At 40.4% G+C, this 27,240-nt stretch overlaps 1 protein-coding gene across 2 annotated transcripts in view; it reads right to left on the reverse strand.

Annotated features, from left to right (window-relative positions):
- Nucleotides 1-8,464: 8,464 nt before the first annotated feature.
- The window catches only part of LOC126469795 (ELL-associated factor 1-like), a 66,469-nt gene continuing 47,693 nt past the window's right edge, over nucleotides 8,465-27,240 (reverse strand). Inside the window, exons 4-5 of one of the 2 annotated variants that reach the window (XM_050097048.1) lie at nucleotides 18,786-18,897; nucleotides 8,465-8,747 (exon numbers count right to left, since the gene is read on the reverse strand). In XM_050097048.1, coding sequence (XP_049953005.1) covers nucleotides 8,656-8,747; nucleotides 18,786-18,897 — 204 coding nt within the window. In that variant the 3' untranslated portion in view covers nucleotides 8,465-8,655. Of the gene's footprint in view, nucleotides 8,748-18,785; nucleotides 18,901-27,240 lie in introns of both variants that reach the window. The other variant, XM_050097047.1, reaches the window with a different exon arrangement.

Raw genomic sequence — 27,240 nt, forward strand, 5'->3', positions numbered from 1 at the left:
ACATGCGAGTGGCCATTTTCCGTCTTTTTTTGATCCAAGGTACAAGAGTATATTCATTGTAATGGAAGGCAGACCGACTCACAACCGAATGAAGCCTGCACTTCGTAATCGAGTGTATGGTGTTACATTTTGTAAAGAGAATATGATAACTTCTACAATATTATTTCAGTGGTACAGGGTGGCGCATGAAAAATCTGCCCCGAGTACTAGACTGCTCATTGTCGCTTACCATTCATCATCTATTGTTTCGAAGTTGTTTGCATTAGCTTATTTGTTATTCCTTCACTGCCTAATTATTACATGTTTATCTATTCTGCTAATGGCAGTCAACAAATCGTGCATAATTGGCGAGCAGTCTGTACTTGGGACCGGGTTTTTCATGCTTCACCTTATATTATTTCACTGTGTTCAACCACATAATGCTACAGTTGGCTGAACAAGATGTTTTGCGGAATCACGAATTACAAGTGTGTGAGAATTCTGTTATGAATGAAAACTCTGTACTCCAGGGGGTAGGCAAGTGCCCCTCTTGGCGCCTTCCATCTTCAGTCACCTGTGCTACTAATTTTCAATTTTTCATAAGAACCATATACCAAGCACAATGAATGGTGAACAAGTAAAAATGAATGGTTCCCGAAAAAGAGCAATCACCAGTGAACTAGTTCCCAAGGATGAATGACTTTGCTCATCTCTACTCTGGACATCTCTCTGAAAGCACATCAAAATGTTTCTAAGAGTTCATGCGCTCTTCCTTCCTTGATTTATTTGTCTTCAGCCTCCATGCATATGCTGCCTCCCTGATTGCTAAATGACACTCATTTATTCACTCAGCAACAGGCTGCATTTTGACATAACTAACAACTCTGAAATACCAGAGTGAATATTTCACTCTGCAATGAAGGGCGCACTGCTTTGAAATTTCCTGGCAGACTAAAACTGTGTGCCAGACTGAAGCTTGAACCCAAACCTGGATTCAAGTCCCAGTTAGGCATGCAGTCCTCATCTGCCGTGAAGTTTCTACTTCGAAATGGACACACCAATGGCTTAGTGAATTACACCCACAACAGCAAGGACACTATCGTAATTTTAAAACAGCCATCTAGCTGGAAAGCATCCAGTGTCCCTTGCAGACCACACAAGTTCACCTTGATTTCAGTCACTGTTCTGTTTCTTATCTGAATCCAGGTGGAAAATCAATTCTGGGATGTAAATCTACGGTTACTTTCTACTTTACAGTATCTGGGAGACTGGGAGAGCAGAAGTGATACATAGCAGCATATAGCTCATCTTCTGTGCAAAAGTGTCTCATGTGCCTTGAATTTAAAAGATAAATGACCAATTACCTCATTCTTTGACTATGTGAATAGCAATATTGAAGCACCATGGCACTTTATGGGGAGGGTAGTTCTTTGAGTTCTTTCAGAGCCACATTATCTACAAACCAAATGAAGTGACACAATCATAAAGAAGCGAGGTTCGAGCCCCTGTCCAGTCATCCTGATCTGTGTTTTCCATGGTTTCCTCAACTCATTTCAGATTAAAGCTTGGATGGTTCTTTAAAAATTACTTTCTTTATGAGTTCTTCAGATGAGGTAGGGTTTCATCTCTAATGGCATCAATGACTTGTTGAACTACACTCCTGGAAATTGAAATAAGAACACCGTGAATTCATTGTCCCAGGAAGGGGAAACTTTATTGACGCATTCCTGGGGTCAGATACATCACATGATCACACTGACAGAACCACAGGCACATAGACACAGGCAACAGAGCATGCACAATGTCGGCACTAGTACAGTGTATATTCACCTTTCGCAGCAATGCAGGCTGCTATTCTCCCATGGAGACGATCGTAGAGATGCTGGATGTAGTCCTGTGGAACGGCTTGCCATGCCATTTCCACCTGGCGCCTCAGTTGGACCAGCGTTCGTGCTGGACGTGCAGACCGCGTGAGACGACGCTTCATCCAGTCCCAAACATGCTCAATGGGGGACAGATCTGGAGATCTTGCTGGCCAGGGTAGTTGACTTACACCTTCTAGAGCACGTTGGGTGGCACGGGATACATGCGGACGTGCATTGTCCTGTTGGAACAGCAAGTTCTCTTGCCGGTCTAGGAATGGTAGAACGAAGGGTTCGATGACGGTTTGGATGTACCGTGCACTATTCAGTGTCCCCTCGACGATCACCAGTGGTGTACGGCCAGTGTAGGAGATCACTCCCCACACCATGATGCCGGGTGTTGGCCCTGTGTGCCTCGGTCGTATGCAGTCCTGATTGTGGCGCTCACCTGCACGGCGCCAAACACACATACGACCATCATTGGCACCAAGGCAGAAGCGACTCTCATCGCTGAAGACGACACGTCTCCATTCGTCCCTCCATTCACGCCTGTCGCGACACCACTGGAGGCGGGCTGCACGATGTTGGGGCGTGAGCAGAAGACGGCCTAACGGTGTGCGGGACCGTAGCCCAGCTTCATGGAGACGGTTGCGAATGGTCCTCGCCGATACCCCAGGAGCAACAGTGTCCCTAATTTGCTGGGAAGTGGCGGTGCGGTCCCCTACGGCACTGCGTAGGATCCTACGGTCTTGGCGTGCATCTGTGCGTCGCTGGGTCCGGTCCCAGGTCGACGGGCACGTGCACCTTCCGCCGACCACTGGCGACAACATCGATGTACTGTGGAGACCTCACGCCCCACGTGTTGAGCAATTCGGCGGTACGTCCACCCGGCCTCCCGCATGCCCACTATACGCCCTCGCTCAAAGTCCGTCAACTGCACATACGGTTCACATCCGCGCTGTCGCGGCATGCTACCAGTGTTAAAGACTGCGATGGAGCTCCGTATGCCACGGCAAACTGGCTGACACTGACGGCGGTGGTGCACAAATGCTGTGCAGCTAGCGCCATTCGACGGCCAACACCGCGGTTCCTGGTGTGTCCGCTGTGCCGTGCGTGTGATCATTGCTTGTACAGCCCTCTCGCAGTGTCCGGAGCAAGTATGGTGGGTCTGACACACCGGTGTCAATGTGTTCTTTTTTCCATTTCCAGGAGTGTATTATCTTCATTATTTTCCTCTACAGTGTCAAGAGTATCATGTGGTAGCAGGTACAAGTTATTCAGGTTTGCACAAGAACTATAATAGCAACTGATTCCATCTCTGTGGAAAGAGATAAAGGTGAGGTGTTCCATGCACAGCTACACTGTCCTGTACATTGTCACCATTGACGCTGTACTTCCTGTGGCAGTTGTAACCTCTTAGAATAAATGTTTACCTGGCTCCAACTGGATTTCTGATAAACATATGCATGCATCATTGGCTTTCACAGCAGTATTTACATCCTCAGTTATAGCACCAAATCTTCGATGACCAACTCGGCTCCACAGTCAGAAGGACTACTCAACCAGATGTGGCTATGCAGAAACGATTGAACTTGCTGAGCTTGTGTGACTTCAAAAAGCAACTACAAAGTCTTTATAGCCTCTGATGGTGTCTCCAAAGGAAATATTATGCACAGTAAAATGCCATGGATCACAACCTAATGCCCCTACAGTTAAAATCACGAAACATATGCATGTTCACCTGTGCTGTGTTAGGGGACTGAATTACTCAACAGTATTTCTGAATCAATTGATGTTCCACTGTTATGCAGGAACCAAGTTTCTCTTTGTGTCTGCTCCTTTCTTTCTGTCAACATAAGATGCCTGTGATCTTAGGAGAGGTTTATTGGGTTAGCCTCCACAAGCTCTTATGTGGCAGACAAGAGACCTGAAATCTTATACTTTTCGTTGTACCAATGCTTTTCCATTTCTTTGAAGAATGTGACTGTTCTTGTAGAGCTATATTTTTTCATCTGCTGTTGAAATTACATGACAACTAATGACATTTTTATTTCAGAGAACACAATCTTCATTTTTGAGAAAGAAACACTTTTTTTTATATATGCATAAGTGCAGGTGCTGTTGCCAGCTTTGTTTATCTTAGGACATTATGCTGCACAAACACCACACACCTGTTTCTCAAGATGATGTGCATCATTGTCTATACATAGGATTTCTCCCTGTGGCTTTCTGTTTTATTGTAGGGATGTAGTGTATTCACCTTTTTACTGTTACCTTCTGTCTCTTCCTCTTGTAAGGAATAGTGGACAGTCTTTCTCTACACATTGTGATTAGCAGAGCTAGTGACTTAGGACTGTTGCTGAGTCATGAGGCCGGCCAGTGTGGCCGAGCAGTTCTAGGCGCTTCAGTCTCTAACCGCGCGACCGCTACGGTCACAGATTCGAATCCTGCCTTGGGCATGGATGTGAGTGCTGTCCTTAGGTTAGTTAGGTTTAAGTAGTTCTAAGTTCTAGGGGACTGATGACCTCAGATGTTAAGTCCCATAGTGCTCAGTGCCATTTGAACCATTTTGAGTCATGATAATTGTTTACTTCTACAAATATACTGTCCCCGTAGAAGCCAAGATGGTGTCTCTATATTACTGGCAATTAACAGCAGCATATTTGATTTTGTCAAAATAAAGGCAGGTGTTGTTTACGAAACAACATTGATTCACTGAATAATGTTCTTTGTCTCTACCATCTCCTCTTTCTGTGCAGTTTTCCAGTGTAACACTACAGCCTTACTAAAAATTAGGTTACTGTTGCTTGCTGGAATCTGGCTCTATTTACTATTACATAGTTGTTGAATGACATATGAAAGAGTGTGGTAATCTCAGTTCATCCCACCCCCACCCTCTCTACAAGGTATAATTATCTTTCATCCTTTTGAAGAAAGTGTTATGTCATTTGAAAATGATGGTTTTGTAGGTGGGGGTATGGCTGTTAATACAAGAAGTCACCTAAGAGATATCCTCATGTTACTCAGTAAATGTAATCACGTATGTAATTTTACAGCATTTGAAAGAGGTACCCTGGGATAACTGTATAGCAACCGATTTGTGGGATGACTGTAAGAACTTTCACTGTTTTGTGTCTATGGTACTGTCAGCCAGCTGAGCTGGTAATCTCAAATATTTCTGGAACTATTACAGATATCATTTTTGACAAATGATAGTACATTAAGAGATGTGAATTTTACAATATGATTAATACTTATAATTTTTACCTACCAAGATACTGAAACAATTAGAGTTTTGAAAAAACTGAAGTTAGCATTTGACAGCCTTGAAAAGAAGAGGACAATGGTGTGCTGTCATAGTTCACAGTGAAACTTATCTCAAGAAGAGGCAGGAAATGCATTAAATGTGAAAGCCACGACTGCCAGAACATCACAAGCTCTGTGCCTCGCAGCTTTATCTTGAAGCAAGTTTTGTACTTGCCAGCTTCATGTAATGTGCCAGATTCTTGTAGGAAGTCATCCTGTATAGATTCTAGACTGAGCTCTGTTTTCCTGGAGAGGAAAACAGACAGATCAGTCATGTATGTCTGAAAGTGTGTTCCCAAAACACAAAGTTGATAAGGAGTGTGGTACAAAATCTATAAAGGATCATGTCCTATAGAAACACAGCAGTTTGCCTGAAGATGACTAGTAGGAAACTTATCAAAATGTGGCGCATACATCTACATCTACATCTACATCTACATTGATACTCCGCAAGCCACCCAACGGTGTGTGGCGGAGGGCACTTTACGTGCCACTGTCATTACCTCCCTTTCCTGTTCCAGTCGCGTATGGTTCGCGGGAAGAACGACTGTCTGAAAGCCTCCGTGCGCGTTCTAATCTCTCTAATTTTACATTCGTGATCTCCTCGGGAGGTATAAGTAGGGGGAAGCAATATATTCGATACCTCATCCAGAAACGCACCCTCTCGAAACCTGGACAGCAAGCTACACCGCGATGCAGAGCGCCTCTCTTGCAGAGTCTGCCACTTGAGTTTATTAAACATCTCCGTAACGCTATCACGGTTACCAAATAACCCGGTGACGAAACGCGCCACTCTTCTTTGGATCTTTTCTATCTCCTCCGTCAACCCGACCTGGTACGGATCCCACACTGATGAGCAATACTCAAGTATAGGTCGAACGAGTGTTTTGTAAGCCACCTCCTTTGTTGATGGACTACATTTTCTAAGCACTCTCCCAATGAATCTCAACCTGGTACCCGCCTTACCAACAATTAATTTTATATGATCATTCCACTTCAAATCGTTCCGTACGCATACTCCCAGATATTTTACAGAAGTAACTGCTACCAGTGTTTGTTCCGCTATCATATAATCATACAATAAAGGATCCTTCTTTCTATGTATTCGCAATACATTACATTTGTCTATGTTAAGGGTCAGTTGCCACTCCCTGCACCAAGTGCCTATCCGCTGCAGATCTTCCTGTATTTCGCTACAATTTTCTAATGCAGCAACTTCTCTGTATACTACAGCATCATCCGCGAAAAGCCGCATGGAACTTCCGACACTATCTACTAAGTCATTTATATATATATTGTGAAAAGCAATGGTCCCATAACACTCCCCTGTGGCACGCCAGAGGTTACTTTAACGTCTGTAGACGTCTCTCCATTGATAACAACATGCTGTGTTCTGTTTGCTAAAAACTCTTCAATCCAGCCACACAGCTGGTCTGATATTCCGTAGGCTCTTACTTTGTTTATCAGGCGACAGTGCGGAACTGTATCGAACGCCTTCCGGAAGTCAAGAAAAATAGCATCTACCTGGGAGCCTGTATCTAATATTTTCTGGGTCTCATGAACAAATAAGGCGAGTTGGGTCTCACACGATCGCTGTTTCCGGAATCCATGTTGATTCCTACATAGTAGATTCTGGGTTTCCAGAAATGACATGATACGCGAGCAAAAAACATGTTCCAAAATTCTACAAGAGATCGACGTAAGAGATATAGGTCTATAGTTTTGCGCATCTGCTCGACGACCCTTCTTGAAGACTGGGACTATCTGTGCTCTTTTCCAATCATTTGGAACCCTCCGTTCCTCTAGAGACTTGCGGTACACGGCTGTTAGAAGGGGGGCAAGTTCTTTCGCGTACTCTGTGTAGAATCGAATTGGTATCCCGTCAGGTCCAGTGGACTTTCCTCTATTGAGTGATTCCAGTTGCTTTTCTATTCCTTGGACACTTATTTCGATGTCAGCCATTTTTTCGTTTGTGCGAGGATTTAGAGAAGGAACTGCAGTGCGGTCTTCCTCTGTGAAACAGCTTTGGAAAAAGGTGTTTAGTATTTCAGCTTTACGCGTGTCATCCTCTGTTTCAATGCCATCATCATCCCGTAGTGTCTGGATATGCTGTTTCGAGCCACTTACTGATTTAACGTAAGACCAGAACTTCCTAGGATTTTCTGTCAAGTCGGTACATAGAATTTTACTTTCGAATTCAATGAACGCTTCACGCATAGCCCTCCTTACGCTAACTTTGACATCGTTTAGCTTCTGTTTGTCTGAGAGGTTTTGGCTGCGTTTAAACTTGGAGTGGAGCTCTCTTTGCTTTCGCAGTACTTTCCTAACTTTGTTGTTGTACCACGGTGGGTTTTTCCCGTCCCTCACAGTTTTACTCGGCACGTACCTGTCTAAAACGCATTTTACGATTGCCTTGAACTTTTTCCATAAACACTCAACATTGTCAGTGTCGGAACAGAAATTTTCGTTTTGATCTGTTAGGTGCTGACACTGGGCTGATAACCCACAGAGATCTCATGAACAAAATTTGCTGAGAAAGCATGCATTCTCATATAGTAACCATCTTATACATCATAAAATAAGCAAAATTCTGCATTTGCATAAATCACGTTCGCTTCAATATTTTTGAGCATTGTCCATTCAGAAAAACACTTGCTCTTTAGTGAACTATCACTGATCAGAAACATCATCTGGATTTCTTCAATTATCTCAGGATTATTTGAGGTTAGTAGCTGTTTTGAGATGAACAGCTCTTGTAGCTATAGAAGAAAAAATGTAATGTATTGGGAGATATTACAGTAGCGTATAAGTTTACCCATAGCCCGAGAAAAAATGTTGACGTAAAATACATTTTCAGAAAATGATATTTTTATAACATTTGTTACCTTCTGACTCCAGAACTAACATTAGAACTATATGGTCCTCCTATATATTAGACAAATTTTAGCCCATGCAATTCTTGTTACTACAGCACATTTAAAATGAAACTATATGTTTTGAGATAACATTTAGGGCGGATCATAACATCTGAAGAAGTATTGTAATTTCTTTATTGTGACTGATCTTAATAAAGTTTTCCATATAATATATGGCATCTCCTAAGTGTAAATGCAATAATCAGGAATGGAGGGAAGAAAAGAGTGTCACTTTCCCTACAAGCAAACAGGTCTTCACAATACTGTACAGCCTACTTTATCTGTTCAGGTACACACATACTTGATCACTCATTGTATACTCCACACTATCAATTATGCATCAATAGAAGGGAAAAACATGGGTAGAAAAAAGTCCTCATATATTAGATTACAACACAGAAGTGCAGTTTCTCACTTTTTAATATGCAGGTAAAGAGGAACTATGATTTAATAATCACACAAACAATTGAGTGAAAAAACTCTCAAATGAAACTGTTCAAAGAAACTGTACCAATAATGTTTGCTTACAAAACTGAGAGTCTAGTTTGGCTACATTATTATAAGCAGTACAGTAATAATGAGCATGGAACTTGTCAGTCATCTGATCCTGATTCAGAAAGCTGCAGGTCTTCATTTAGCAGTTGTGCACCTGGTGAGTATCTGCATTTAACTGCATTAGCTCTACCTGCAACAGAACAAAGGAATGTTTTATTAGGATACATATTTTTGTGTCCCAACACAGTTTCATTGTAACGTAAAACCAGTTACAGCATCGAGGAGCATTTATTGAGACATTAATATCATAAATACAACAAAAACCATACAAGTTAGGTAGTCACAATAAATGGATATTCTTATATAAACCATTAAAAATTAATGGCTGCTGAACTCTACGCAATCTTGACAAACAGTGTATTGGATTTTAGCTTAGGACACTACCAATCATCCTTGAAAGCCATACACTTGTACACATTTTATTTGTTGAATTATTACATTTTATAGCCTTTTAATTATGTAAATGTGTCAGATCATCATATTCTCCACAATTACACTGCAAATGAATTCAGTATGGCATTCCCCATACCTATCCCTACTTAGCTATGTAACATATGTCTAGATTATTACTTGATTTTTAGTTTAATTAATTAAATATTAATTCAGCTTATATTAAAGATACTTGTTATTTGAAAGTGTTGATTTGCATATAAGATTTGTTACCACCAGTAAAAACAGTGTGAAAGGACACATCTGTTGGGTGGGCCAACTTTATTGTTTTACACATTTTAACATTTTGTTCTTTCCTGCACACAAAATCCATGTTTTAATTGATTATACTTAAACTTTTCAATATAGAAAATTGTGTATGGTCTAAGAGAGAAAGACATTTCCAGGTCTTCTACACCAATTTTTTTTTTATTCTCCCAGAGTTCCATTGTGCTCAGACCCTAACAAATCCTGATTTGATGACAAAATCTAAAAATTTTGTCAATGACATATAGGAAAATAATGGGGGCTATTTTCTCAGTTAAACAGAAAAGAAACTTAAAATGAACATGGTTTATTTTTACCATGATATCACAATAGAATTAAGTGTAAATGTAATTTGAACAAAAAGAAAAAGTACACGGTTCAATCATGTTAATTTGACCACTGGCTATGTTCAATGTCGCTGTGCAACAGCTACTCACAGACAGCAGATGGTAGCACTAGTAATAGCAGGTTTTTAAAGCATGTTGGATGAAACACAAAACAGTGCAGTCATCCTTGTAATGCAGAAACAGAATGACATCTCCCATGCAAAAGGGGATGATCATTGACTTTAGGGCCAAGGTTGGAAGCATCTCCGACATAGATAAGTTTGTAAACTCTTCATGTGCTGTGGTGGTTAAAGTATACAATGCACGGCTAAACTGGCGCCAAGGCAACAGTGGTGCACCATGGGCCCTAGATGATAGGGCAGCATAATGGCTGCAGAGATGTGTACAAGAAAATAGACGTGCAGCTGTTGGAGAACTGATGAACCAAGGAGCTACAAACAGTATCTCATCAATGACCGTTCAGTGAACATTGCTGTCTATGGGCCTCTGCAGCAGGCACCTGTTCATGCACTTATGTTGGCCGCTGTTCAGTTGCACACCAAGCAAGCAGGTGACCACTGAGTGGTGACAGGTAGCCTTTTCAGATGAATCTAGTTTTGTGCTCTACCAGGCTGTTGGTGTGTATGGCATGAAACAACTGAAAGCAAGGGTCCAGGCTGAGGGCATGAGTGTTATGGTCTGGAGGAATGTTCTCATGGCATTCTCTGGCCAATCTTGTAATTCTGGAAGGTGTAATGGATCAATGTAAGTATGCATCTACTCTTAGGGACCATATTCAGGCTTTTGACAGGTGCCCTATTAACGTGACTGGACAGTGTGGAATGAGACTAGGTTGCAAACGATGTGAAACATTGTTCGTAAAGATTTAAATCAGCTGTTGGGAGCAGATATAAACAAAGAGCATTATCTGTTTCAGTAAAAAATTACACTTTTTACATAGAAATTCATGAATAAATCCAAATACCATTTGAACAAATTACAGACTAGTCTCATACAGACACATACATGGACATTAAGTGAAGTCAGACGTAGGTAGTTTTTAGTGATGGAATTACTACTTCAATCTGAGAAGCATCTTCTCAACACTTTCTTTGAGTTTTGTTTTTATAGTTCATAGTGCTTTTAGCTTTTCTCTACTCATTTTCTTTTGAGGACTTCTCAGCTTTCCTCCTCTATACTACTATTTCACGGTACAAACCATGTGCATTTTGGAAGCTATGTATTAAGTGCATTATGACAGTTACAAATTGAGAATGGAGTTGTCAGAGAAACCTCTTTCAAGGCTGGCACTGGCATGGAAGAGACTGCAAGCAACTGTCAAAAAATCTCTTCAATTTTCATGTCTACTCTTGACCCTATGACCACCATCTAGAACTGACTGATGCGAACATGATCTCCATCAAATTCTTTGAGGATTTCCTTTACTGAAATGGTCTCTACAAGACTCTAGAACCCACAGGCAATGGCAACAGCCTCATGACCACCAAAGCAATTTCAGGTAGTGAGATACGTCAATTCTATGGCTATGGTTAACTGTCTCTTCTCATGGTTGGCGTTAATTGCCACTTCTGGGACTGAACATAGAGTGCAATTCATAAATAAAAAAGCCACAGGAGATTTATTTACAATTTTGGGTACCATACTCTTAACAAATGTAAGGCACACATTTTGTAATGCCAAGATATCTTTCTGTTACATGTCACATTAATCCGGATTATTTTTTTTATCTGAGGTTGCAACTGAGTTTGTTGTCATTCAGATGTGTCTTGAAGCTGGTTTTTTTTCTACGAACTTCTGGTTGCATGAATTCTCTCACTACAGACTGGTGGGAGTTATAGAGGAGAGGAGGTAAGGAAGCACCTGACTGAAATTTAGTCAGAAACAACTCAACTAGAGCAGCCACAGTCTTGAAAAAGATGAGTTGAACCATCAGCATGTTGCACCTCAAAGACTTACACATTAACTGGAAGCTATGACTGTTAGGAATTCCTGTACTGACCTTAGGTTTTGGTTTTATGTACTTCTGTTCCTTCTAATCTCTTTCTACTTCCTTTAAGCATTTTTAAACAGCCCAGATTGACAACACTTTATTTTCTACCCACCAAACAGTGCAAAACTTCTGTGGGAAAACAAGTGCCTGTAATATTGCTGAAATCAGCTTAGCAGGAGGGAACATTTTTCAATAGGTTACATAAAGCTCTCAGAAACTGAACAAGATTCCAATCAATGCTAGTACAATCTGTCTTAAGGTCACTATGCACTGTATGTAGGCCACATGTCCAAAAGCATGGGACCCTCTGGATTATCCTCAACTCTAAGCTGGCTTCCCAGCTCTCTTAGGAATGCTTTATTAACATTAGTGCCATCCGTGGGCACAAGAACAACTTACCTTTTCAGATTTACCTCAGACTGGATGCACCTGCCTCAAATTCTTCAATTAATCTTTTGCAGCACTTTTTCTCAAGAACACTGAAGTGAGGCACCTGCTCGAAACCTGGCCCAATACGCTATTCCACAAATGTACAAAAAGATCAAACTCAAGCACTATCACATCACAGGCAGCAACTACCTTCTATAGTTGTTTAGTGAAAAACAGCTCCAGTCCAAACATAAGGCCATAATTTACTTTTGGCTTTTGAAGCTGCATTTTGGAAGCAATATTACTGTCTGGGAACACATCTGGTAAGTAGCCAATGTCCAGAGGAGACTGATGTCTCACAGCAGCCAACAGATACAAATGGATCTCTGCCTTCATCATGACATCACTCTGCACATAATGCAGCATTGTCATCCTTTGTCCAGAGGTTCCTGCAGTAGGTGCTTGATGCAATTTCCTCGGGGTAACACCTGATTGCTGGGACACACCACAATTTCATGATGTACTGCCTGTATTGTAGCAGACTAAAAATATGGGGAGGCTAATTAGAAATACCACTTTTCTTCATTAAAACTGGTATTTTAAAGGTGCAGGCTGCACCACAGAGGCTATGTCTGATGCAGTAGCACTGGAGCCATGGCTTCTGTGGCAATGATCATGGATATTAGACACTCCTAGTAGCCTTGAGCCCTTGCATGACTCAACAAGGCCTGTTAGCCTGTATTGCTGTGCGACAAGTTGGTTTCAGAGAGCATGAATAAAAACTGAAATTTTAAGGCTTGTGCTCTGTGAGTCACCAAAATTCCAGTAAGAACTGAACACACATTTCCATTTTATCAAGTAAGCCCTGAGGTAGCATACACATTAGATAGGATCGCACCTAAACAATATACTGAGATGTGGCCAACAGTTCACAAAGATAGAAAACCAATGAAAAATTTCATGACCTACACTTTTCCCTTTGTTATGAGCAACTTCCACGACACACTCCCGCTTACATCTCCCTGAGAAGGTCCAACATAAGGCAATGAAATCTTCCTCGCGGGCATGTAATTGAAAGTAGTTTATGTTGGCTAAGACCCATAGCACCATTGGAAATGTTGGCCACCTAGGACAGAAATGATACAAAGTGTTGCCTCGCCCATCATGCCCCAGGCACTTACTTCCACAGTCCCCACATGTTGCACTGCAGGCTTTAGCTCAATGTTAACTAAACCAACAACTGCACACCAAAGTCCAATGACTACTTGGTAATGTTCTAATTACACTATTTTATGCCTACCACTAAAGATCTAATTAGAACACAAAGCAATACAATCGATAGCTGTTGACATATACAACAGTAATTTTTTGGTATTATCCAAAAAATGTACTGTAAGCCAACCTATCATGCCCTCGTATCCCTGAGTCAAAATAAATGGACTCAAATAGGCCACAAACCCCCCCTAAAACCCCATGTCTTTGTGGTGACATCGCGTTAGCAAACAAGGCAGTACATTTGAACAGATGTAAGTGTAAACAACACCAAATACAGATCCTTGCTGGTAATATTGTGCCAAAAGCACACAAAATCATGACAACAAAATACCAGTGTAGCACAGCCAGGTGTGCAAGCCATTACCTGTCAACAACAACAAACCTCCACCAGCTTGTCTGGACTCAGCCAGGCTGGTCTGTTTGGCTGGCCACTGTGTTGGACTGAGTGAGGGGAAGTGTTGAGGGGTGCCAAAATGACGATGGAGGATGGTCCCACAGCACCTAGTTGAGGGTGAACAGTGAGCACAGTACTTCATCAAGTCAAGCAGATGCCTCTGGCCACAATCAAATGAGACACCATGCCTTTCCCAGGGTTTTTAAGCAAAATATAAAAATTCACTGAGTTTTTCAGAATGCTGGACACCTTGAACTTCTGTACAAAGCATATTTTTTTAAGTGCCATGTTCAAATAAATAAAAATAAGTACACTATTCATAGCAATTTTATTTTTACATGAAAGCTTCTATTTTAATCTACTGTTCTACATATTTCCCACCAATATTATGGCACTTATCATATCATAAAACCAGCTTTTGAGTACAATCTCTGTAGAAATATGCCTCCTGATTAGATAACCACTGAATAGAGTTGTTTTGACATCTTCCTCATTGTCATGACACTGACCACCCAGATGCCTCTTCAATGCAGGAACATGTGCTAGTCACTGGGTGCTATATCAGATATGTATGGAGGGTGATCAAGTTGTTCCCAGCTAAATGATTTGATCAGCTCTCGAGTTCAATTAGTTTCATGTGGATGAGCATTGTCATGAAGCAAAATGACCCCTTACTCAGCAAGCCACACCTTTTGTTTTGAAATGCACAGTGCAGTTTTTTAAGGTCTCACACTAAGTCACCACGAGGCAAAAAATCCACAAGCAACACACTCTTCCTGTCTCAAAAAAACGATACACATGATCAAACAGTCCACGGATGTACTGCCTGTCCATAGTGTCCAATGGGCACAGTATTTCGGCAATCAGACATGTCACCATCATCAGCATACCTGAAGGTGGCAACATGTCTGGTCACCGAAATATTGTGCCCATTGGACATTATGAACTGGCAGTAGTAACCCATGGGCTGTTCGACCAACAAATACACTGGGAGAAACTGAAGAATCACATAGTACACATGATTTTCTTGGATGATGTTGAAATCTGCCATTCCACGGATTGCTGCTTTGATCCCGATGTAACAATTTGACTTAAAAACTCATCACATTCCTCACTGTATCACTCTAGGGGAGCCAAAGAACTGGCTAAACGTTTGTTTTTGTGCACCTGTCAGTATTATCCGTGTCTAGCATGAGCAAAACTTTCAATAATTTACACATTCTGTAACAATTGCATAAAGCACACTTCTCGACACGTGAGGAAATTCGTCAGCTAACACTGAAATTACAAAGTATCTGTTCTCTCTCACTTTTTCATCATCTTTCTGTACCAAATTGTCAGTAATGACAGACAGTCATGTACTTAGTTCCTCATCATGCACATTTGTACAGCCATCTTTGAAAACTCTCAATCATTTCTGTACCAGCACGTCACTCATAATGTTTCCTCCATACACTTCATTGAACTGATGATACATTTCAGTCACTGCCATGCCTTTAATACTAAGAAAACAAATTACAGTGTGTATTTCACAGTTGGCAGGATTCTCATAGAGTGGCATTTTCAAATAGTCACAAAAAAATACAAACACACCAAACGATTCTATATTGCTTTCTGTGGCTTGCCAACAGAGTTCAGCACACATTGTGCATTCACCAAATGCTGACCACTGTGCTGCAGCAGCGGACTTTCAAAATGGAATTTACTTATCAGCATTAAGATAAAATATTCTGGAACAGACAGTTTCAGACTTGTAAAAGTGGTAGACTTTTGGCACCAAGTGACCACATGAATACTTCTGTGCACTATGTGATAAAAAGTATCAGGATACCTGGCTGAAAATCACTTACAAGTTCATGGCACCCTCCATCGGTAATGCTGGAATTCAGTATGGCATTGGACTACCCTTAGTCTTGATGACAGCTTTCTTAGGGAATGGCATCCCCTTCTTCACGGAGTGCTGCACTGAGGAGCGGTATCAATGTCGATCGGTGAGGCCCGACATGAAGTACACGTTCCAAAACATCCCAAAGGTGTTCTATAGGATTCAGATCAGGACTTTGTGCAGGCCAGCCCATTACAGGGATGTTGCTGTTGTGTAACCACTCCACCACAGGCTGTGCATTATGAACAGGTGCTCGATCATGTTGAAAGATGCAATTGCTAACCCCAAATTGCTCTTCAGCAGTGGGAAGCAAAAAGGTACTTAAAACATCAATGTAGGACTATGCTGTGATAGTGCCATGCAAAACAACAAGAGGTGCAAGCCCCCTCCATGAAAAAAACGACCACAGCATAACACCACCGCCTCCAAATTTTACTCTCAGCACTACAAACGCTGGCAGATGATGTTCACCGCGCATTCACCAGACTCACACCCTGCCATCGGATCGCCACATTTTGTACTGTGATTGGCCACTCCACACAACATTTTTCCAATGTTTACGCTCCTTACACCAAGCGAGGCCTCGGTTGGCATATATCGGCTTAATGTAAGGCTTATGAGCAGCCGCTCGACTATGAAATCCAAGTTTTCTCACCTCCCGCCTAACTGTCATAGTACTTGTAGTGGATCCTGATGCAGTTTGGAATTCCTGTGTGATGGTCTGCCTATTACACATTACAACACTTTTCAACTGTTGGCCATCTATGTCAGTCAATAGATGAGGTCAGCATGTACGCTTTTGTGCTGTACGTGTTCCTTCACGTTTTCACCTCACTATCACATAGGCAATAGTGGACCTAGGGATCTTTAGGAGTGTGGAAATCTCACCTCACTATCACATAGGAAACAGTGGACCTAGGGATCTTTAGGAGTGTGGAAATCTCACGTTCAGGCATATGACACAAGTGACACCCAATCACCTGACCATGTTCGAAGTCCGAGAGTTCTGCGGAGTTCCCCATTCTGCTCTCTCATGATGGCTAATGATTACTGAGGTCACTGATATGGAGTACCTGGCAGTAGATGGGAGTACGCATTAGGAGTGATTTAAAATGGAATGATCATATAAAGTTGATCGTCGGTAAAGCAGATGCCAGACTGAGATTCATTGGAAGAATCCTAAGGAAATGCAATCCGAAAACAAAGGAAGTAGGTTACAGTACGCTTGTTCGCCCACTGCTTGAATACTGCTCAGCAGTGTGGGATCCGTACCAGATAGGGTTGATAGAAGAGATAGAAAAGATCCAACGGAGAGCAGCGCGCTTCGTTACAGGATCATTTAGTAATCGCGAAAGCGTTACGGAGATGATAGATAAACTCCAGTGGAACACTCTGCATGAGAGACGCTCAGTAGCTCGGTACGGGCTTTTGTTAAAGTTTCGAGAACATACCTTCACCGAAGAGTCAAGCAGTATATTGCTCCCTCATACGTATATCTAGCGAAGAGACCATGAGGATAAAATCAGAGAGATTAGAGCCCACACAGAAGCATACCGACAATCCTTCTTTCCACGAACAATACGAGACTGGAATAGAAGGGAGAACCGATAGAGGTACTCAGGGTACCCTCCGCCACACATCGTCAGGTGGCTTGCGGAGTATGGATGTGGATGTGGATGTAGATGTAGATGTCAGCACACTGCACCTAATATGAAAAACATATGTTTTTGGGGGTGTCTGGATACTTTTGATCACATAGTGTACTTAGAAATATTCTAAGCTAAGTGGGGCTTAGCCTCCAATAGTTGAGCGGAACTTCAGCATTTCGCAGATACCAGGGATGTGCTGCATTGAACTTTAACTTATTTTGGTTGCATTTGGAATTAATACTGGATAGAATGAGAGAATCTGCTCATGACTTTGAGAGCTGTAGTGGACTTTATGTACTTATGAGCTGGTGACTATTTTATGTTTAATTAAATAATATGAGACTGCTTTTTGTATACCAGTGATGTTTAACCACTAATTGGGGAATCTGCTACCATTCTAATTATGCAGATACACAAGTGTAACTGCATTTGACAGTTATTATTATTTTATTTCATGTGTGAATGAATTATTGAAGGTCCACCATTCTTCACAATTTCTGTGTTTGGCTGACTGACTGAATTAGTTCATTCAGCTTAAACTCTATGGTGTCATTTTTGTCAGTTATTCAGAAAAGTATTACCTTTTTAATCATTATCCTGACTTTATTACCAAATGTTTTTATTTAAAATTTCACATTACTTGCCAATGCCTGGACAATTGACTGAAGGAGCATAGGTTACAACTATTTTTGCAGTGAGTAATCTTATTTCAGGGATTTATTTAGTAAGAAGCGTTATTACTGGTAAGTCACAATGTATACAAGGAAACAACAGGGAAAAAAGAAACTTATTTTCACAAAGAGACACGCAAAGGTTCACATTTGCCTCAGCTATAAGATAATGCCAAAACTATCATTGCAGTAAACACTATAGTAGAATTTGCCATGAACAATGTGTCAAAGAAATAAACCTTAGTTAAGCAATGATTGCTAATGTCACAGTATTTGCCATTCAACCTGGCCATGTAACAGACTAGGCTAAACCTGTGGTTTAGTAGAATCACAATCATTTCTAGAACTGCATGAATATTTGGTAATGAATAACAAAAGTCTGTAGTCCATCCATCTCCCCTGTCGACATTCACCTGTTAACTAAACACAATGTGCCAAATCTTTTACAAGCAGACTTTACATTTATTTGCTATGAGTCACTACATGGCACTTGGTGTAGAGTACTAGGTACTGGTATTATTGCAACTTTAATTTCTTAAGTTATTGCAGCCAGATAATAATACAAGAGAGGTACATTAGTAACAGAGCTTCTCATACCTAATAAACTCTTTCTCCTCACGCTAGTGCAATGGGGTTCTCAAATGCGGAGCCACAAATATCTTTTACAAGGTGTATGATGCTTAATGACTGGTTTTTTTGTGCAAATTGGTAGTTTTGCCAAGTCCTGAACCAGATACAGTGGAAATTATCTCTACATAATCCACATGACAGTATGGTGTACAGCAGAGGAAATCTCGTACCAATGTTACTTGTCAACAAATAGAATCAGTAAAAGAAGCAAATTACTCACCAGTCTGCTGGCTTATCACCACTTTTAAGGCTAAAATCTTACCATTATTATAAGATGGAGAACATTCTGTAGCTTTCTGATGACCTTCTGCGCCTGACTCATCCGAACTATCTGATGATGATTCGGAGAGATAAATGTCAGATGACTGCTGACCCTGCTAAAAATAACAATAATAATATGTTAAAATTCACAACAATATGTTTATCAGTCTGAACATGCATGGATCAAATGAAGAATAAGTACCAAAAACTGCCACATATAACAAACAAACTAACAGTTCCCTAGTTCTAAAAGCTCTATTATTATAATACATGAATCAAATACATGAATCAATATAACAGTGTGACACACTCTTCAAACAGTGCAGGTTAAAATTAAATGATGAAAAAAAAAACAATTTCTTCACATGATTTTGCTGTATATTTTAAGAAGAAAAAAAAATTTTGTTCTAATTTTTAATACTATGAGGAGCAACATCTGTTCAAATTTGAGGAATTTTCATACAACAGAAAATATGTCTACAAGTCACTGATCACAAATGTCTGAAGGCATTTTAGTAAGTGCGGAAGTAATAATTTCAAGTGGATTAACAGTCTATTGCAAGTCTTTCAATTGGACGCCACCTTGATGTCTTGCATGTGTCTAACCTACTCCAGTATATCGGGGACAGGAGACCTACAGTTTAACATGGAATCCAAAACACATGACGTTCTTCACATCATCAAGAGATGAAGTCTGTGTTAAAGACAACTGAAAGACTTCTATGGCTCAACCAGGATTCTCTCATAACCTCTCTGTTTCCAGGCACCCGCTTTACCACTAGATCGTCAGGCCTGACTGTAAGTGAGTAGAATGTATGAAAACATACCTTTTTTATGAACTGCTCCTTTACTTTTTAATGTAGGATCTTTTGAGTTCTCCACATGAGGATTTCTCTGTGCTGAGCCAGATCATAGACAAGGAAACAAATGACGAGAATGATGCAATTCTAGAGAGTATACTGAGCCTCTGTATGAGCTTGTCATGTGAAAATACAATTTAGTTATGCCGACAATATGACAGTTAGTTACAACGAGTAAGGGCAAGATTTCTATGAGTGTCTATATCTATCCCCTGTTTTTAGTTCCAAGGCAATGCAAAGAATCAGAGTGTTTGCACAACACATATGAAATACGCAGCAGACGATTCACTGTCCATACCACTCCTCCCCTAGTGTCAACAATACTGTCAGCTGAAATGTTTGTGGCACCTAAAACAAGTTGTGACTTGAGGTTCACTTGGAGGCATGGGTGGTAGTGGTGGGAGACTAAGTGTGTCCAGTCTCTTTGAGGAATTACACATGGGTAGCATCTTCGTGTTAGCTGGTGTGAAGGCTGGCTTGAGTCTGTCAGTCAATATTGTGACGGAACAGCCATTGATACTGACACTGAATCTTTTGTCGTTTCATGCTAATTCTGTGTATGGGCCACCATATGGTGACTGGAGATGTGTTTGAATACCACTGTGTTAGGCGAAAACATGTTTCCATGACTTTAAGTCACAGAAAACGAATGGTTGTAGGGTAGGATGTTTTTTTGAAATGGCAGTATGGAGCTTGAGATTCCACAAGTGAAGATGTTGCACAAAGACCGAGGCTTAAGTAACACTGTTTGATATGCTGGTAAAGAACTCTCGTGGTAGTTAAAGTGTCTACCTGTACACTAATTCAGTCATTGTTGCATTGAGCTCTTCTTTGAAAGCAGTCCACATGTCTAGTAGAAAAATAGGTAGGTTGTCAGCCAAAGGTTCTGCGGCACAGCATCCGTGTGAGGCCTGCAACTGCCGATGAAGCCTTTCCACAAGACAATTAGCATCGGGGCGGTATGCACAGATTTGAATACAGCTCATGCCTAGCAATGCTGAGACTGCTTTAAAGAGATGTGGCTTGAATTGCTCACCATTATTGATACTGACATGGAGAGAAACAACGAAGTGCATGTTCGTTGCTGGCTTGAACTGCTCACTCTGATCAATACTGACACAGAGAGGAACAATGAAGTGTGGGTTTCACTCATGGAAGGAGGTCATGGCTACACTTGATGCCATTGCGTCTTGCATAGGATAGATTTCTGGCCAACAAGAGAAATTGTCTATCACCGTCAGATAATACTGGCCCTTCTCACCATGGCAAAGGTCCAGTTGATGTGGATGTGCTCAAAGTGTTAACTTAGGTGAAGGCACAAAGTGAAGCTGTTACATGCCGAGTTACTTTGTTGCACTGATTAGCATTGCACTGGTGAACAAATAGCTAACAGTCTTTTTCAATGTTTGGCAAAGCAAGTGCCTTCTTCACCAGTTGTACAGCAGCCATTACTTCCGAATGAGAGAGACTACCAAGAAACGAAATTGCTTGTTTGCGAAAATCTGGTGTAGCGAATGGTCATGCATGTGGTGTTGATATGTCACAGTACAGTGCTACATTCAAGCCTGGAATCTTGATACATTGGAGCTGTAGCCTGATGGTATTTCAAGGCACGCCTTCAGGTCGCAGTCTCCTTCCTGGGTGTTGGCAAACGTGTCGAAGTCAAGTTCCTTCACAATGGCGTCAATGCGAGATATTGCAGCTGCTGGTCAATTCTGCTCATCACAAATGTGCTGAATATCTGCAGTAGATTGCACAATGAAGTGCAGATGCCATAATTGTTGGGGTGATGCCTTGTCTAGCTTTGTAGTAGAGAGTAGGATTTGTAGTAGAGATAGGAAGATACTAGAACAGGAGGCGAAAATTGCTGCCCTTCAGGCTCAGTTAGACAACGCCAGAGGAGATCTTGACAGGTTAAGGAGGGAGAAGGGTAAAGAGACGTGGGAAGTGGCAACAGGCAACAGGAGGAACAGGCCTAGAACTTTGTCTGACAGCTTTATGATGAATGTGGAAAATAGATTTGACCTGTTGCTTCAGTTAGAAGCTGGTGAGCCTCAAGCAGTTGCAGGTGTAGACAGGGCACAACAAACTTTCAGCAGCAGATTGAAAAGTAAGAATGTAGGGAAATCAGTAAAGAGAGAGAAAGTGTTGTTGTTAGGTAGTTCCCATGGAAGAGGTGTTGGCCAACTTTTGCAGGATGAACTAGGATCAGAATATCAAGTCACCAATTTTTTTTTAAACCTAGTGCTGGTCTGGAGCAGGTGAAAGAGGATTTAGGATCACTTTGCAAAGGTTTTACTAAGGAAGACACTGTGGTTATAGTGGGTGGGGCAGGTAACAATACTGACAGAGATCCAGGGTACAGTATAGAGTGTGACCTGGCAAAGATTGCATCAGCATCGAAGCATACTAGTGTTGAGTTTGTATCTGTTCTTGGCTGCCATGACTGACCTCATTTGAACTCTTCTGTCAAAAGAGTTAATTTGGAGCTGGAACAGCTGCTTATGTCGGGTGCAGGGCCACACATTGGTGTGGTTCCTGTTGATTCTCTCAATAGGTGGGATTATATTAGGCATGGTCTTCGCCTCAACAGGAAGGGGAAGGGTAAATTGTCTGGAAAAATAGCGGAAAGTTAAAGAGGGGAGGCACTGTCATGAGTGGTAAAATACCAATGGTTATAAGGTTCAGAAAAGACCCTTTCTTAGGGTAGGGGGGACAGAAAGAAACCAAATTTTAAGAGAGGTTTGAACTGAGACAAACCTTTAGTTTGAGAAAGAAACCAAAAAACATAATTCTAGCTTATTACATCAGCAGAAATAGCTATTGGTTAAGAATTTTCAACAGTCAGCAGATATTTTAACTCTACCCAATTTTAACTCAGTCAATGTGAAATGTCAGCTATCTCTATTGCATCAAAATATTCGAGGACTGAGAAATAAAATTAGGCCCTAATCAATTAACTATCTGCATAGATGAATTAGAGTCTTCAAACCTAGCTGACATAATCTGCCTCTCTGAACATCATGTGACCACCGGTATACAACTTTTAAGTGTTACAAGGTTTAGCTTAGCATCTCACTTTTGTAGATCAGAAATGGAGAAAGGAGGAGTTGCCACATTCATCTGCAACTGTCATAAATTTAAGAACATAGACATTCATAAATTTTGCCTAGAACAGCATATGGAGGAATGTGCAACAGAAGTCGAATTTCACAAAAAATCCTTCATAATATTAAGTGTATATCGCGCACCTGCAGGTCACTTTAATCTGTTCGTAAACCACCTTGAAGCTGTACTGGCCCGTTTAACAAGCAAAAACAAAGAAATAGTGGTTGCTGATGATTTCAATGTAGATTTCCTTAAACTCTCTCCCAATAAGAACTTATTTGAGTTAGTAACACTATCATTCAACTTAAGTCCCACTGTAAAGTTCCCCACCCGGGTAGCCAATTGCTCACAAACAGCCATTGATAATGTCTGTATAGAAAAGTCCAATGAACAAAATTATATTACAAAATCAATAGTCAATGGCCTCTCAGATCATGACATGCAGTTCCTTCTGTTAAATGTTAATACTGAACAGGATATAAAATCTGTTACATCTGAGCTCAAGAAGGTAATCAATAACCCAAAAATTGATTATTTTAGGACACTCCTCAGAGACATTCACTGGACTGATGTTTACAGTGCCCATGGCATGAATGAAAAATATAACACTTTTGCTAATAAAGTGCTTACCTTATTCGAACACTGTTTTCCTCCAAAACTTACCAAGGTTAGAGCAAAGTCTACAAAGAAGCCATGGATTACTCAAGGAATAGAGGTATCTTGTAAAACAAAAAGAAAACTGTATCTGTCAGTCCGAAACAGTTCCGATGTTGATGCTATAGCACATTGCAAGAAATACTGCAAAATATTAAAGACTGTAATACGGACATCAAAGCAAATATATTACAAGGAAAAGATAGTCATATCAGATAACAAAATAAAGACAATATGGGTTATAGTGAAGGAGGAGACCGGTAGAACCAGACATGAAGAGGAACAAATAGCATTAAGAGTAAATGATACATTGGTGACAAATGTGTATAGTGTTGCAGAACTTTTTAACAAACATTTTATAACTATTACTGAAAAGATGGGGTTGTCAGGTTCGGTAGATGCTGCTATGGAATACCTCAGACCAGACATTTCAAGTAACTTCCATAATATGAATTTGACCCTCACTACCCCAGCAGAAATAATCCATCTTAAAATCTTTAAAATCAAAAACCATCTAGTGGGTATGATGTAATATCAACAAAGTTAATTAAAGAATGTGATTCTGAGCTACGTAACATATTAAGCTATCCGTGTAACCAATCGTTTATCAGTGGAATATTTCCTGAATGGTTGAAATATGCTGAAGTTAAGCCACTGTTTAAGAAGGGAGATAAAGAAACAGCATCAAATTTCTGTCCAACTTCACTGTTGCCAGGAGTCTCAAAAATTTTAGAAAAAGTAATGCACAATCGGCTTTATAACCATCTTATCTAAAATAACATACTGTCAAAGTCACAGTTTGGATTTATAATGGGTTCTGATATTGAGAAAGCTATCTACACTTACAGTGAAAATGTGCTTAATTCATTAGACAAAAAATTGCAGGCAACTAGTATATTTTGTGATCTGTCAAAGGCATTTGACTGTGTAAATCACAATATCCTTTTAAATAAATTAGAATATTATAGTGTAACAGGAAATGCTGCAAAATGGTTCAAATCTTATATCTCTGGCAGGAAAAAAAGGGCGCTATTACAAAAGAGACATGTATCAAGCTATCAGGCATCATCCAACTGGGAACTAATTACATGTGGGGTTCCACAAGGTTCCATTTTGGGGCCCTTACTTTTTCTTGTGTATATCAATGACCTTCCATCAGTAACATTACCAGATGCCAAGTTCGTTTTGTTTGCCGATGATACAAACATTGCAATAAATAGAAAATCAAGTGTAGTCTTAGAACGATCAGCTAATAAAATATTTGTGGACATTAATCACTGGTTCCTAGCCAATTCTTTGTCACTAAACTTTGAAAAAACACACTACATGCATTTCAGAACTTGTAAGGGGTGTACCACGAGTATATGCCTAACATTCGACGACAAGCAGATAGAAGAAGTGGACAGTGTTAAATACTTGGGATTACAGCTTGATAATAAATTCAACTGGGAGGAGCACACCACAGAAATGCTGAAGCGTCTTAACAAATCTCTATTTGCAATGTGAATTGTGTCAGACATAGGGGATATAAAAATGAAAAAGCTGGCATACTATGCTTACTTTCATTCCATAATGTCATATGGGATTATTTTTTGGGGTAATTCATCAAGCCACGCTAAAGTTTTCCGGGCACAAAAACGTGCAGCAAGAGTTATATGTGGTGTGAACTCAAGAACATCTTGCAGAAGCCTGTTTAGGGAACTGGGGATACTAACTACTGCTTCCCAATATATTTATTCCTTAATGAAATTTGTCATTAAAAATATATCACTTTTTCAAACCAACAGCTCAATTCATGGAATCAATACTAGAAATAAGAATAATCTTCACAAGGATTTAAAGTCACTTAGTCTTGCACAAAAAGGTGTGCATTATTCAGGAACACACATTTTCAATAACTTGCCAGCAGCTATAAAAAGCTTAACAACCAATGAAATTCAGTTTAAGAGAAGCCTAAAGGATTTATTGGTGGCCAACTCCTTTACTCCATTGATGAATTTCTCAGTAAAACCAACTGATTTGTATATAAGTACAATATAACTTCTGCACAATTTCAGTGCAGTAATGTGTTCACTGAAAATTTGTGTGTGTGTGTGTGTGTGTGTGTGTGTAAGTACAATCTAACTTCTGCACCATTTCAGTGCAGTAATGTGTTCATTGTAAATAAGTATTATAGTAGTTGTATTGCAAGTTTATTACCTTATAAATAAATAAATAAACTTTTTTATTTTAAATTCAGTGCATCAGTATTTGTAAAATGACTCTTTCATATAATGTTCATTAAAAAGTGACGATCATTCCACTTGGGACCTGTGGAATGGTACAAAAGCTTATTTGTTTTAGTTGTAAATATTTGTCATGTATTGTTGTTTTTCTGACATGTTCTACATCCTGGAGGACTTCCTCACTACGGATCAATTGGAATGAAAGTAAATCTAATCTAATCTGACAGAAAGCATACACTCGTGGTTTATGGCCTACAAGAATCATAAAATGTCTCCCTTCAAGCATATGCTTAAACTTTTTTACTGAGGCATATGCCACATGGCATTTGTTGTTATATGTTGACCTATCTGCTTGTGAAGGTGATCATTTCTAGCTGAAGAAAGCTAGAGGTTGCCAACTGTGTTGCACACTTTGTTGTAACATGGCTCCAATTTCAGCTGATGATGCACCTGACACAACTGCGAGAGGTGCATCAGGAAGAGGATGAGCTAACAATGCAACCTTTGCAATTGCAGCTTTTAATTTGGCCAATCATGCTTTTTTCATCAGTCCATGTAGTGTGTCTCCAGGCTTAGGTGAATGTTTTCGTATTTCATTGAGAAGTGCTGCCAGCAACACACAATTGCTCACAAAACATCAATAAAAGTTAGCAAGCCCCAGAAACGATATAATTCTTGTATTTTAGTGGGCAGTGGAACTGAGAAACAGCTTCCACTCTCTCTGAAGGTGGCAGGATTACTTGTGTGCTGATAAGACAACCTAAGAATTTTATTTCAATTGCTCTGAAGACACATTTTGGGAGGATAAACAATAAACCATATTCTTGTAGTCTAGTGAATAGTTGCTACAGCTGTGCTAGATGCTCTGACTTGCTGAATGACAATGCAAGCCAGTCCTCGATGTAGATGTAACAAACCTGTAAGTCTTACTTCATTCATGGAGTTCTGTAAAGTCTAGGAGGCACTACACAGTCCAAATGGCATTCACACAAATTTATACAGTCTGAATGGAGTGCAAACAGTGGTTTTGGTATATCTTCCATTGCAATAGGTAAAATGATAAAAAAGCCCAGGGTCAATCATGAAGAACATCTTACCATGAATGTGCGTAGCAAACTCTTCTGTATGTGGCACAGTATAATAATCACGTATTGTTCTGGAAGTAAGTTGATGCCAGTTGGCTTACGGATGCAGCCATTATTCCTCTTGGGGACTATATGGAGTAAAGAGGCCAAGCTACTATTTGAAGGGTGACAGATCCCTTGTGCTAACGTAAAAGAGAACTTTTGCTTTGCACATTTTAGTTTTAAGGTTGTGTGTGAACTGACAATACTACCATTGAGTGTCTTAGCGATGATTCAGGGAACTGATGAAGCAGGTCACTGAATGATGAATCACCAGCACACAATTTGATGCCATCATGGTTGGCATGATGCCCATGACTAGATAACGGTGTTGTAGAATCAAACAGGTATTGATTGTGAAGATCTGGGAGAGACTGTAAAAAGATACAAAGTCCATTCCAACTATTTGGTACAGCACATCAGCAACAATGAATCTCCATATTAATTCATATCAAGGACTGAAATTCAGATGTAATTTGATGTAG

This window comes from Schistocerca serialis, chromosome 3, assembly GCF_023864345.2.
Source record: "Schistocerca serialis cubense isolate TAMUIC-IGC-003099 chromosome 3, iqSchSeri2.2, whole genome shotgun sequence".
Classification (NCBI taxonomy): domain Eukaryota; kingdom Metazoa; phylum Arthropoda; class Insecta; order Orthoptera; family Acrididae; genus Schistocerca; species Schistocerca serialis.